The following is a 14,329-nucleotide window of genomic DNA, read 5'->3' as shown; positions in this document are numbered from 1 at the left end:
ATCTTAGCTGTGGAGGGCAGTGTCACTGGCCCTCATATGTGGGATCCGAACCGGGGCCCTCTGGCATCCCAAGCCAGTTCTTAATCATCGCGCCACTCGGCCGGCCCGAGTTCTTCCTTTTTTTAAACAACTATATGCATTTTTGCTCAATCCGTTAAAACCAAATTATTTTCTTTAAACATTTACTTAGAAATTTCATCTTCTAAACACAAGGTCAAAGAATTAGAGAATTTCAGTGCTAGAAGAATCTTTAGAGTATACCCAATGTAGGAGTATTCTAAACTTTGGCTGGCATCAGAAGTCCCTGTGGCTTTTGTTGAAATGCAAATGGACAGGCCCTTCCCCACCCATCTGGCTCAGTAGGCTTGCAGTGGGATCTGGAAAAGTATGCCACCACCCCCACCCCAAGGTGACTCTCATGTAGGGGTATACAGATCACTGGGAAGAACACCACTGTGGTAATCCACCCACCCCTTCCCTAAAGCAGGAATCATCCTATCACATTGACATCCTACTGAGGCCTTTTCTGCCTCAGACCACTCCCTTCCCAACTCCTGCAAGTAATTCTCTGCTTCTTGGGGCAGCCCATTACACATCTAATGGAAGCTTCTAATAGAAACCTTTACATTTAAAACATAAATCATTCCACATGGGCTTACATGAATATACCGATGCAATGACACATGGAAAATTTAATTCATGAAGAACTGACCTGCTTCTTCTGGTATTTGTTTATCAGATTCAAAAATAAGGCGTAACATCTGGAATAGTTGGCCAAGGCAACACAGCAGTCATGGTAAGAAGTAAGTTTGCTGCAGAGATGCCAAATAAGAAAATAAAAATAAACTTTGTTTTCTTCATAAAATTCAAGTACACATAGTGTTGCTTTAAATGCAGACCTTTAAAGCATTGCCCAATGCATACAAGGAATCTAGAAATACTCCACACCCCAGTCCAGGGAAGGCTCTTGGAGGCTTGCTGTCTGCTCTAGACTCTGGGGTCATGGAGCAGGAAAATAAAATAAGTTCTTCGAAAAAGAGAAATCTGAAGCCTCTAACACATGTATATGGTATAAATTTACAGATCACACATGGTTCAGAAAATGCAAGCCAAGACATTTACACAAAATCTGGTTGAATATCAAACAGTAAATACCCTGGGACCCCATCAGCAGCAAATATTAAATATACTAGGTTGCTAGTGGTATATGAATATCAGGAAAAATAGATCTAAAAGCAAAAAGCCTTGAGAACAGCTTCAATATTTCTTTAAAAAGCCAGCATGCACACAAACAAACAAAACCCACAAGGCAATATTAACAAACTTACACCAAATTGGTAGACGTTCATAAATCTCTCATTAATTGATACATTAATAGGTAAAACATTATTAATATTTTAAAAACTTGACCATGTACCAGGCCATTAATAAGTCTCAGTAAATTTTCAGATAATTAATATCTCACAGGTCACATTCTCTCGTCTATGTGTAATTAAATTAGAAATCAACTTTTAAAATAATAAAAAAACACTTTTGGAAATTTAAAAACATAACTTGTGGGTCAAAAAAGCATGAAAAAAATACTTAGATATACTACAAATACTACAAAATACTACAAATCAAAATTTGTGGGATGTAGCTAAAGCAATATTTAGAGAACAATTATAGCCTTAACAAGGTTGAAAAGACAGGAATTGAGTTTCTAACTAAAACAGTTAGAAAAAAATATAATATATCCAAGGAAGGTAGATGAAAGCAATTATTTAATAAGGGTAAGAATGGAGGGAATAAAATAGAAAACAAACATATAATAGAGTGGATCAATAAATCTGTTGGTTCTTTGCAAAAACTGATTTTTAAAAATTGGCAAACCTTTGGCAAGACTGATCAAGAAAAAAAGAGAAACATAAATAATAAAAATTAGGAATGAAAATCGTATCAACAATGAAGAGGCACTGTAACAGTGGTTAAATGTATGAATTTGAGAGCCAGACTAGCTGGTTTGAATTGCAGCTCTATGATTTATTAGCTGTGTGACCTGGGAAAACTACCAAACCTCTCTATGCCTCAATTTCCTCATATGTAAAATGAAGATAATAATAGTGCCTACTTTTTAAAGTTGTTATAAGGAGTAAACAAATTAGTATTTGGAAAATACTTAGACTATTTCCTGGCACATAGTAGGCATTATATTAGTAATTGTTAAATAAGTAAGATAAGTAAAAGGGGACATAATTAGAGATACAACAGAGATTAAAAGAATAGTAAGAAAATATATGGAAACACTTTATATTGTTTGAAAACTTAGATAAAATGGACAAATTCATATAAAAATATAACTTTTGAAACTGACACAAATAGAAATAGGAAATATGATTAGATATTTAACCACTAAAGAAAGTGAATCAGTAGTCAACAATATTCACACATTCACACACACACACACACACACACACACACACACACACACACACACACCAGGATAAAACAGCTTTTCAAGCAAGTTCTACAAAATTTTCAAGAAAAACATAAATTTAATTTTCACAAATTCTTCTAGAAAAGAGAAAAAGGTGGAATACTTTCCAAACTTATTTTATGAGGCTGGTCAAAAATTGACACTAAAACCAGACAAGGCCAATATGACAAAGGAAAAGTACAGGTCAATCTAATCCATAACCATAGACGAAAAATCTTAAACAAAATATTAGTTAACCAAATCTAGCAAAATGTAATGGTTTAACATGAGAAAATCTATTGATGTCATATACTACATTAATAAATTAAAAAAGAAAATCCATATAATCAAAATAGATTCAGAGCAAGCGTTTGAGAAAATTTAACATCCATCAACAGAGAAAATTCTTCCTTAACCTTCTAAAGGGTATTTAAAAAACCCTGCAACAAATATTATTTTCAACTGGTAAACCACAAAAATATTTCCTTTAAAGTTGGGATAAAGGAAGCAGGCCAAACACTCTCACAACTTTGTACTGGACATCCTAGCAACGTGATAAGAAAGCAGAAGAGACAAGGATGAGGAGTTGTAATAATTGGGAAAAAGTTATTCTTATTTTCAGACAATTCACATAGAAAATCCAAGAGAATCTATAGACAAAATCTTAAATCTAATATTCATCAAGGTCCCTGGATACAAGATTAATAAGTAAACATCAATACTATTCATACACACCAGCAACAACCTATTGTGTGGAATCTAAAAAACAAAATAAATGAACAAACAAAACAGAAACAGACTCATAGATACAGAGAACAAATTGATGGTTGCCTGATGAGAGGAGGGTTGGCAGGCTGGGTGAAAAAGGTGAAGGGATTAAGAATTACAAATTGGTAGCTATAAAATAGTCACAGGGATGTAAAGTACAGCATAAGTAATATAAACAATAACATCGTAATAAGTATATGTGGTGCCAGGTGGATACTAGACTTATTGGGGGGGATCACTTTGTAAATTATATAAATATCTAACCACTATGCTGTACACATGAAACTAATATAAAATAATATTGAACATGAATTTTTATTTTGTAAAAATACTAGGATAACTCACAACTCACCAAAGAACTAAAGTACTTACAGCCAATGAGTTTAGAATCACATTATAAATACATAAGAAATGAAGTCATTAGTTTAAATCATTCATTTTAAACTAGATTTACCTTTGCTGCTAGGTGAGGTAAGAAGATTACTTACCTGCCACACACACAAATATTAAAGATAGCCTGAACCTGAAATCTAAGCACCGGCATTTTTGTTAAGGCTGCTTTGTTTTCCTAATCTACCTACCTGAATATTCTGGCAATATTGGTGCAGACATCCTTGTCATCCATGTACTGTCCCATCACTGTGCAGAGCTGGGGAAGGGCACTGACACACAGCAACTTTCTTCTTGCTAGTGGTGAATCAACCAAGTTTCTCAAAGTAGCAGTTATCTGGGGAAACAAAAACAAAAACAAAAACATGTTTGTATCATCTTTTTAAACTGGAAAATTAGCAACACTAATCAGCACAGCACAATTCATCCCATAAATTTCATTATATCAGTTGCTAAACCAAGCCCCTGTTATGTATCTCTCACCAGGGAACATGGGTCTAGGCACAAGTAGCATGAAAGGAAAACCAAGAACTGAATACAAAGAAAATCTACTTTGGTTCAAAGCTAAAGAATTGGAATATTCATGTTCATAAGCAATTATTATACCAAAACCCCAGGGTTATAGAAGTCATCATCTGGGTTTGTTGGCAGTCATAAGGTCTTCAATTGACCCTGAGACATGCCACATCAGTTCCACAGATTTGAAACTTCTCGTTCCATAGTCTTATAAGTAGCACCAAATAATGCTGTGGCCAAAGGATATTTAAGACCATTAGTTTCATTTTCTTCTAAGAGGCAAGTATTGATTTCTTGCAAATTAATCTGATTTTGTAAAAAACTGTTCGGGAAAGTTATTGACATAAGGCTTTGTCTAAAAGTAAAGAAGAAACCAAGTTAGTAAATCCATAAAATGGATGTTGCTGTTATCTAATAATTTTATTTTTATTTTTTGTTTTTGTCTTGTTTGTTTTTAAAGATTTTATTGGAGAATTGGAGAAGGGGAACACCCAAGTTGTTGTCCTTCAATCTTAGTTGTGGAGGACATAGCTAGCTCAGCTTCTAAGTCCAGTCACCATCTGGCCACCCATTGGCAGCTCAGCTCAAGGTGCTGTGTTCAGTATTAGTTGTGGGTGGGCGTATTCCACCATCCCATGTGGGAGTCGAACTGGCAGCCTTGTTGTTAAGAGCACATACTCTCACCAGCTGAGCCATCCTGCCTGTTGGCAGCTCAGCTCGGGCACAGCTCACTAACCCATGTGGGAATCGAACCGACAACCCTGTTGCTCAGAGCTCGTGCTCTTAACCAACTGAGCCATTCGGACAGCCCTGTTATCTAATAATTTTAATATGCAGTGTGATCTTCTTTCATGGGATAGTACAGGCAGATTGCTGGTTAAGAGAGTCAGCTCAGGAGTTGGACAACCTGCTCGAGCCCCAACCCCATCACTTACTAAGTTGGGTTAGTTAGTTAACCCTCCAGAGCATGTTTTTTTCATCAGTAAAGCTGGAATGGTGATAACTGCCCTGGATTGTAAGGATCCAATGAGATAAGATGGTGAATGGCATTGCCAGTGCCAATTACCTAACAACAGCTCAGAACCCCTCCTTGGGTGCTATCTTCACCTTTGTTGTGGGACTTCACATCCAAAATGTAGAAGAGAGATCACTGGCCTTAGAGTCAAATGACGGAGACTCAAGTCCTAAATCTCTTCCTGGTTATGTGATTGAGGCACTCACTCTTTCTTCAACCTCCCTCTTTCCTCATCTGTGAAAACGGGGTTACAGTCCCTGCTTACCTCTCAAGATGGTTGTGTGTATCAAGTAGAAACCATGTAACAGTGCTTCTATACACTATAAAGCATTATGTCAATATAAAGCATCATTATAACCATAGTTAATACACTTTAAAAAATTATTAAGATGACATGTATCTTTGATTAGTTTTCCTTTGTAACGACAGTAACAAAAAGATTTTGTTAGAATATAACTGATAACCTGGAAAGCAAAAAAAAAAATTAAACTAATGCTTCAAATAAATGTGTACAAGTCTTTTGTAGTCAATTCAATTATACAGCAATTCAGTAAATGATTTCCCTGAAAGCGTCAGTATCCAAAACACTGGAGGGGAAACAAACTACAAGAGCATTTCACTTAACTATAGATGTACAATGTTGTCTCCTAAGCTAAGGAATGAGTCTTCTGTGAAGACTAATAAACCATTCTAGGCAACACAGGCCATTACCTCCACACAATGGAAAATGCTCATCATCTGACCCTGGCTCTACCTGTTTTCCCTCTTCAGAGACAGCCCAGGCACTCCAGCAAGTGCTGCTGGTTTATGTCAATTCAAGAAATGACTCACAAGCTTTCCTACTCCAACACCAACGAGCTCAGATGCCCACGTGAATGCTGACCTGACCCAGGCAGGTGGAGATGAGAGACTGTGGAACCCATACTAACCACTGCACACAGCATCAACTTCTTTCCCTGGTCCCAAGGCTTCACAGATCGCCGGCTTGATCTACAGTCCCCTTGCTCCCACATCTACCCTCTGGCAGGGCACATGGTCAGCAAGGGACAGTTGTTTTCTTAGGTTTTATTTTCTTGTTTCCGTTTTTTTCTTCCTGTCACCCCTTTTACTCACCTCATCAGAAAAGGTTAAGACTGCTCATTTTGCCCCCAAAATGCTACTTTTACAAATGGCCCAATTCAAGAGTGGAAGCAAACATTTATATGTGACATGTCATCTGATTTTAAATTAAAACCCTGTGCATTTACTGCAATATCATTGTGTGGAACGCACACTGTTGCATTAGATATGATACCTCGAATATTTCCACACTTGTGTGATGCTGACAGAGTGATATATGTGAAACATATACCACGCACTTGATAAATACACAGTAATACCTCAATATATGACTCCACCATTAACCCAGGTGCTCAAGTCCCAAACCTCTGAGACATCCCAGAACCCTGCCTTTCTGCCTTTTTGTCACCCAAAGCTCTGCGGGCTTTTTGTCCAATTGCTCTTAGGATAAGATTCCATTTCTCGACCATGATGTACAAGGTCCTGTATGATCTGATTCTTATCAATCCCTCAAACTTCCTCACACACCATATACAAATTATTTAATATTAGGTTATATAATATGTCTTATTATCTGTCTACTCCTCTATATGAGCAGCTTAAGTGAGGACATAGGTGTTTTGTCTTTTCACCAATGTGGCCCCAGCCCCAAATCCAGTGCCTGGCACACAGTGGGTCCTCAATAAATATTTGTAGATGCAATGAATGGATAGATGAATACCTACAAAGGAAAGGCTGGGAGTAAATAAAATGGTTAGGATATCATAAAACCATGGATTAATCAATATTTCTGAGGTAGTTGGATTTTAAGATGATTTTGAAGGAGAAGAGCTATAAAAAATAATCGATAAAAGAAAAACAGACTTTCTGGAGGTGGGAGGGACTGGTCCTCTGTATATTCCCTATGTATGTCATTCATGACAGTAGCTCCTTTCTTGGCTCCTAATGTCCCCCCCTTAACTTTTCACACCTGACTGATCACCCCGCCTACTTCTTCCCATCACCAGGTTGCTGGTTCAGTTTAAGCCTACTTCATCTCTTTCCCAAATTCTACAGCCCACTGACAGGGCTTCTTTCAGTTTCTCTCAGTCTGGCTCATCTCCCCACAGTGGCCCCCTGCTGCCAGAGGGAGCATCTCAAGACCCAACCTTCCCTGTTCAAAGACCTTCTCTGACTTCTGGTGGCCTAGAGGGCAAAATCCATATCGTAAAATCTCTTCACTCTCTAAAGCACAGCTCAGCCTTCCAGCCTCATCTCCGCCGCCTCCTTCTCCCCAGCGCACCTACCATCTTTCAGACTCTGCACCACACACAGTGTCCTTGTCCTGAGACAATTCCAAGCCTTTGCACGGACCATCGCATCTGCCCAGAATGTCTTCCTCCAAATAGTCCTGTGCCCCTCCTCCAGCGTGGTCACCTCCTGCTCGTGTTTTTGGACCAAGCTCAGGCTCGCTTCTCCTCTGTGAAGATGTCTCAGCAGCTCATCATTTCATCTCCCAGATTAACAAACCATCCTCTTCAAGATGTCTGTACCGCACCCATCACAGAACCATAACTGCTTGTTTCATGCACCTTCTCTCCCATGGTGAGCTCCTCGAGGGTACAAGGCATTTCTTATTCCTCTTTCTACTCAGAGGACAATAAATACGCTCATGAAAAGCTAGCTGGATGAAACACAGAAGGAGAAAGGGGCATGAGGAATGGAGGGGAAAGGCAGAAAAGAGAGGGAAGGAGATAAAGGGACATGGGGGATGGAAAGGGAGGCTCTTCCCCTTTAAGAAGCCTTTGGCAAGAAAGTGTCTGGATTAGCTGAGGCCTGGTGGTAAACCAGAGTTTAAAACCCCTGAGGAAGAAGGGTCAGGAGGAGGTCACCAGCAGATACAGCAATGAAGGCTCCCCACTTGGCGATGCTGGCTGTGAGACGCCATTCTCACTGTGGGGGTGGGGTGGGGCCGAATACTGAGCACCAACAAGTGCCTTTTTCTGGGAAAAAAATGTTAAAAATATTGGTGGGAGGAGAGCCTAGCTAAATCCTGTGGTAATAGTAAAGGCGAATTACAAGTCAATCCACTTCACTCGCAACCTTGTTCCAACTTTTAACGGAGATATTTTTGCGGAAATCATTTATGAGTCCTGTAGGAGTCTTTGTTTTCCAGCCCCCAGGAAAGCCCACCCACTGGGCCCGCCCCCAAAGCAGGAGTTCACCGAAGTCCAAGCTTTCTGCTTGGAGAAATGTATCCGTGTGTTTCTTAACTTTCTACTCTTAATTTATAGTGTATCCTAACTCTACTTAGTTATGTACTTTTCTATATTATTGTATATGCTCTTTTAAGCCATCTCAAATACTTTATGATGAAAAAAAAAGGAAGTAAAAGTTAGATGCATACATAGATGCCTGGTTAGCTTCTCAAGCACTTATTGGAACAATTCCCAACCTCTTAACTGTCATCTCACCAAGAAATAGCAAACTGAAAAACATGAATAGCAATTCTTCTTTTTCCCATCTCCTAATGCACAACCCCTTGGGACAGATATACTGAGTCAGAAGACAACTAGGGGGAAGAAGAAAAAGAAGAATGTGGAATTGATAATCCACAAAGAGGATAAATAAAATTTTAAGGATCCTTCTTTAGCAGCAGTTATTAGAGGAAGCCTGGGACAAATGGGGACCTACGTTTTTGGTATATGTCAAGGAAGAAATATTCCAGTGTGATTCTGGTTACTAATCTACACCTAAAAAATGACTGAGCTACTCCCTACAACTTTACGGTGCTCATGTTTTCTGAGGCAGCTATTTCTCTCTGCATTTCCCGATTCCTTTTTTTTTTTTTTAAGATTTTTATTGGGGTATTGGGGGGAAGGGAACAGTGCTGGGGAATTGGGGAAGGGGAACAGACAAGTTGCTGTCGTTTCGTTCTTCAGTCTAGTTGTGGAGGATGTTGCTTCACTGGCCCAAGTTGGCACCATCATTGCGCTCTTCCCAGGTGAGGCAGATCAGTCGCCGGCTTCTGGACGGCTGCTCAGTGCGGCTGCTGGCCGCTCACGCTGGCTGCTGGCTACACACGGTAGCCCATGGCAACCCACTGCCACAGGGACTGCAGCCTACGCCGTCGCCGGCGACTCATGGCAACCCAGCTCCAGGTTGAGCTGTTGTTCAGCATCTTAGCTGTGGAGGGCAGTGTCACTGGCCCTCATATGTGGGATCCGAACCCAGGCACTCTGGCTTCCCAAGCCAGTTCTTAACCATCGTGCCACTCGGCCAGCCCCATTTCCCGATTCCTTGATCAAAAGAGGTACTGTTCCCCCTCCCCCCGTCCCATCAGAATGTCCAGGCAGAATACCTGGTGAGTTTGGCAAAGCTGGTCTGTCTCTCACATAGTTGGGCCTCAAAGTTCTTACTGTGCAGCCAACATTGAGAGATCCATTTTAAAGGGGAAAATTATATTAAGAAGCGATGAGATAATTTATAAAAGTTTAAACAGCATTTTAGCACAGCAAAATTAGAAGCCAGAAGATGTAGCATCTATTTTTTTCAAATCAATTGTAGGTACTTAATTATCAATTTCAAATTATGTTTTCAACTATTAATTAATTAAAAACCCTTAGTAAACACAAGAAATCTCTTTCTTAAACTACGAGGCCCTCCTGATTTAGATCACTGGACTTATGAATCACAACATGGGACCAGCAGCTGTGGCCCCATTCCCAGCACTGGGATGGGTACAAAGTGGGGAGGGCCGGTTGGTCCCTTGTGGATGAAACTCTCTCTTCCCTTTGCACTATTTCTCCATCAGAGTCCTCAGTCCCCAGGGAACTCACCAGATTCTGCCTTGGAGGGAATTCAGCCATGAGAGTGACCCCACATCAGAGGAGCTTATAGCTCACAGTCCACCACACAACTCCTGTTTAGGTGCATCAGTAGTTAAACAGGATTCTGGCCAGCCTGGGAGATTCACCATCAATCATGACATTGTTCCTTAGAGAAACATTTTCCCAATTTCAAAAACCATCTTTCAAAGAAATCTTTGGAACATAAGGCAGTCGGAAACTGTACCATTAATAGTTTGGAAATTTATTATGTTTCCTCTACCAAAATTAGCATCAAGATTCAGTTTTATGTATTTTTATACATCAAAAGCTACTATGAAAAGGATTTGCGCAGCTACTTTATGGCTTGCGAAGCTATCTCATGAGCTTGATCTCTCATTTGCTCCCTAAATCAACTCCATGAGGCAGACAGGAAAGGTATTATGAGCCCCACTTTTCAGGTGAGGAAACTGAAGCCCAGAAAATTAACCAGCAACAGGCAGGTGGGTGTCCTGGGCTCTGACTCTTGTCCGTTGTCTCCGCTACTCCATTTGGCTGTCTCTAAAAGCATTTTATTTCTCAATCATCTGGAATATCTATAACCCAAATCCCTCAAGCTTTATCTCAACTTAACTGCCAACTGCAAAATGGTTCACTTCCCGCTGATGATGTGAAAGAACATAGCCGCCAGAGACCGCAAACAGTGTCAAATGATTTAAGACCAAAGCCACACCATTTTCCAACCTCAGCAAAACCATCTCCCTCTATTAATAAAAGCACATTCGTTTTTTTGGAATTGTGCCCAATTGAGACCACATATATGCCAAAACCAGAGTCTTATGTGGTAACCCAAGAAGTTTCATATTGCTTCATATATGATTAGTACCCTTCTGGCTGAGACGAAAGAAACCAGTGATAAGACGCCACGATACACATGAAACCACTTGTACCAAAAACTCCTAAGCATTTTGTTGGTGTTAAGATATATGCATATGAAAGTAATATTAACCCATAATCCTCGGTAATGCTTGGTGCCTGGCTATGGAGCCTGTTGGGCACTTTCCTTCCATGGGTGTCCTGCTTCAACAGGAAATGTTTCTGTCCTCCTCAAACCTTCAACACCCTACTTTGAGACTCTAACATTTGCCTATGTTTATTATCGTTTCTCCCTTTACTGCCTCTTTATCAACTAGTTACCTTGGTAAAATAAGTAGGTAGCTGATTCTTCTAGTTGTGGCTATTCTATGTATCAGTATACTTGAAACTGTGAATGTCATATAAATATATAGAATGCCAATGCAGTAAAATAAGGTAAAACTAGTCTGAAAAGGTAATGCAACTACCAAGTAATAACACCAATTTACATACTTACATGTTCAAGTTAGTGACATTTCTTTATTACCACAACTAACACGTCTACAATGAAGAGATGAAGCTGAGCAGGTGTGACACTGATTGAAAAGCAAATGACTCCCCCCAGAAACAGGAGGTGTAGAAACACATAGTTCCCACTCTTGATGTTCCTTCCTTGTGAGGAGACATCCTTTGGCATAATACTCCTGGCCACTCTCCACCCCTCACTTCCTGTTAGTGAGCACAGGGTGTTCACCTCTGCTCCTCCAGGGCCAGGCGCAGCCTGTCCCTGGGTGGGCAAGTCTAACATGGGGGTGCAGACTTAGAAAGCATGCCTGCCTCAACTATAAACTACATCCTTCAGCCATGGTGATAACCTTCTCCCCCACCCCATCCGCCTTAGTTTTTCACATTTCCAAGTTCCAAACCCCAGGCATCACAGGTTTGGGGGCTCTGAGTGTCCCCAATCTTCAGACGTGCTGCCTCTGGAGAATCTGAGGTAAACATGAGTTGCCTGTACGTAGCTCCTACCCAAGAAAAGGAAGTGTAGGCTCTGACTGCCTGCTTTCTCATGCTGATTGGGTGGTTAGTTATACTACTGGGGATTCCTTTATAAGAAGGAAACCTTGCAAGTAGAAAATCGGTGTCCCCTTCCCAAAACATACATCATTAATAAAAATCAGCAAGCTGAATAACCAATACCAAACATTATGAGAAAAATGTTTCATCTAATTTCAAAAACAATATGTTAAGAAGCAAAATCTGCCAGACAGTACTGTAGTTAACTGTATTGTACCCTACCAATTTCCTGGTTTTAATAATGCACAATTATGTAATATGTCACCACTGGGAGAAGCTGGGTGATGGGTACACAGGGCCTCTTTGTGCTATTTTTGCAACATTTTGTGAATCTATACTTAGTTCAAAATAAAAGTTTTTAAAAAGGCAGACACTAAAAAGTACACACTGTACATTCCATTTCTATTAAATTCTAGAACAGGCAGAGCTTATCTGTGGTGAAAAGGATCAGGAAAATAGTTCTCTTTGGTGGTTAGAAAGTGGGAATTAACCAGGAAGAGGGAGGAAATTTCTGAGGTGACAGAAATATTCTGCATCTTGACAGAGGTGTGGGTAACATCACCGTATGCTTTTGTCAAAACTCATCAAACACATAAGATCTGAGCATTTCACTGTATTGTAATAAATTATAAACCTCAATGAAGCAATTAGAAAATAAACGACCTAATCTGCTGCTTCTTATTCAAGCAAAATATTCAAAAGAGATGCTTAAAAATATTTTTTTTCTGTTTCATTATCAAATCTCCAATAAAATAACCTGTAAGAATTTAAGAAATATAAGCAGGGGAACATTTGCTCCCATTTTATAAGTACGCAGTTTATTTCTTCCAATAACCAGAGCAAGTTTCCATCAGGTGGAATTACAGCCTTGGTTCTGATTTCATGATCTGAACAGGCAGGTTTCACATAGGCAGGGGTAAGCCAGACGAAGAGAGTTAACATGCTTTTCAGCTTAAGTTGCATACTCATAATAACTAGTTACCTAAATATAAATTGATTCATCTTTACATTTTAAAACTATTACATATAACTAAGGCAAGATTTAAAGGACCCCAACCATCTTGGTTCAATCCTTAATTACTAATGTAATTTAAATTACTGTTTAACTGATTTCCCAGATTTCAAAGGCCTCTCTTAAGCCCCCCAAATCCTTGAAGTAGCGAATAACTGGCTCTGTGAACTTGGGGTTCATTATGTACCTAGAATCCTGAATTGTTGGATGTCATATCCCCCTTCCAATTTTAGTTTCTGTTGGGCACTCTTCTCCATATAGTTCGTCAAGGCCAGAAAACCAGAGAAGATCCAGGATTTGAAGTCCATCTCTAACTCTGCCATCTTAATTTCTCGTGATTAATTTTTTTTCTCATCAGAAGTAATTGCTCTTTTAAAGTTTTGGTAATTCTGATCTTATTTTACTTAATACATTTCTTCTGAGTGCCAACTATATGCCATGTCCTGTTCTAGGTACTTTAACAGATAATCTTATTTAATTTTCCCAGCTACCCTTTAAGCCAGGCATAGCTAGTCCTTTAGAGATGAAGAAAGCAATGCTCAGAGAGAGAGAAAAGACTGCCAGTGTCGGAGCTGAGATGCCACCTCAGGCTGGTGAGCTCCGGAGTCCGCACACTCTTCACTAGTCCATATGGTGGCACTGAGCCCTGTTCCCACACTGAGACACACATCAAATGGACTAACAGGGCTCCTAAGGGCAATGCATTATGTGGTAGGGAAGGAGTGAAACACAGAATACAGGAGTGAACTCAGATCAGCCAAAGCAGAGTTTTACTCTAGGACTTAGAAAGTAGAAAAAAAATAAATAAAAACTATATCAAAACATCTTTTAAGGGCTGGCCGAGTGGCTCACTTGGTTAAGAGCTCACTCAAGAGTGTGAGCTCTGAGCAACAGGGTCACCAGTTTGATTCACGGCCTGAGCTGAGCTGCCGCTGAGCTGCCAACAGGTGGCAGGATGGCTCAGCTAAAAAACAAACAAACAAACAAACAAATATTTTAATTAAAAAATACAGAAATAGCGCCGGCTGAGTGGCATGTTGGTTAAGAGTTGGCTTGGGACTCCAGCTCTGAGCAGTAGGGCCCCGGTTCCAATCCCACATGAGGGCCAGTGAAGCTGTGCCCTCTACAGCTAAGACGGTGAACAACAGCTCGACCTGGAGCTGGGCTGCCGTGAGTCGCCTGTGACAGCTTAGGCTGCAGTGAGCCTGCAGGGGGCTGCTGTGAGCTACCATGAGCCGCCATGAGCGACCGTCCAATGACCAGTGAGCAACTGCTTCACCAGGGAATAATGCAATGATAATACCAACATGGGCCAGTGAAGCAACGTCCTCCACAACTAGACTGAAGAACAAAAGGACAGCAACTTGTCTGTTCCC

The 14,329-nt window shown here is 40.2% G+C and overlaps 1 protein-coding gene across 3 annotated transcripts in view; it reads right to left on the bottom strand.

Moving 5' to 3' along the window:
- LOC109391427 (armadillo repeat-containing protein 2-like) overlaps positions 1-14,329 on the bottom strand; it is a 118,432-nt gene that overhangs the window by 39,108 nt on the left and 64,995 nt on the right. For all 3 annotated transcript variants that reach the window (XR_002125802.1, XM_019658982.1, XM_019658983.1), the window contains 2 exons: positions 3,805-3,950; positions 713-812 (listed from right to left, as the gene is read on the bottom strand). Coding sequence is in view for 2 of the 3 variants with exons in the window: in XM_019658982.1 (XP_019514527.1) it covers positions 713-812; positions 3,805-3,950 (246 nt within the window). In the remaining variant the exon portion in view is untranslated. The remainder of the gene's footprint in view (positions 1-712; positions 813-3,804; positions 3,951-14,329) is intronic.

Source organism: Hipposideros armiger, unplaced genomic scaffold, assembly GCF_001890085.2.
Source record: "Hipposideros armiger isolate ML-2016 unplaced genomic scaffold, ASM189008v1 scaffold_292, whole genome shotgun sequence".
NCBI lineage: Eukaryota > Metazoa > Chordata > Mammalia > Chiroptera > Hipposideridae > Hipposideros > Hipposideros armiger.
This window is presented reverse-complemented; position numbering and strand designations above follow the sequence as displayed.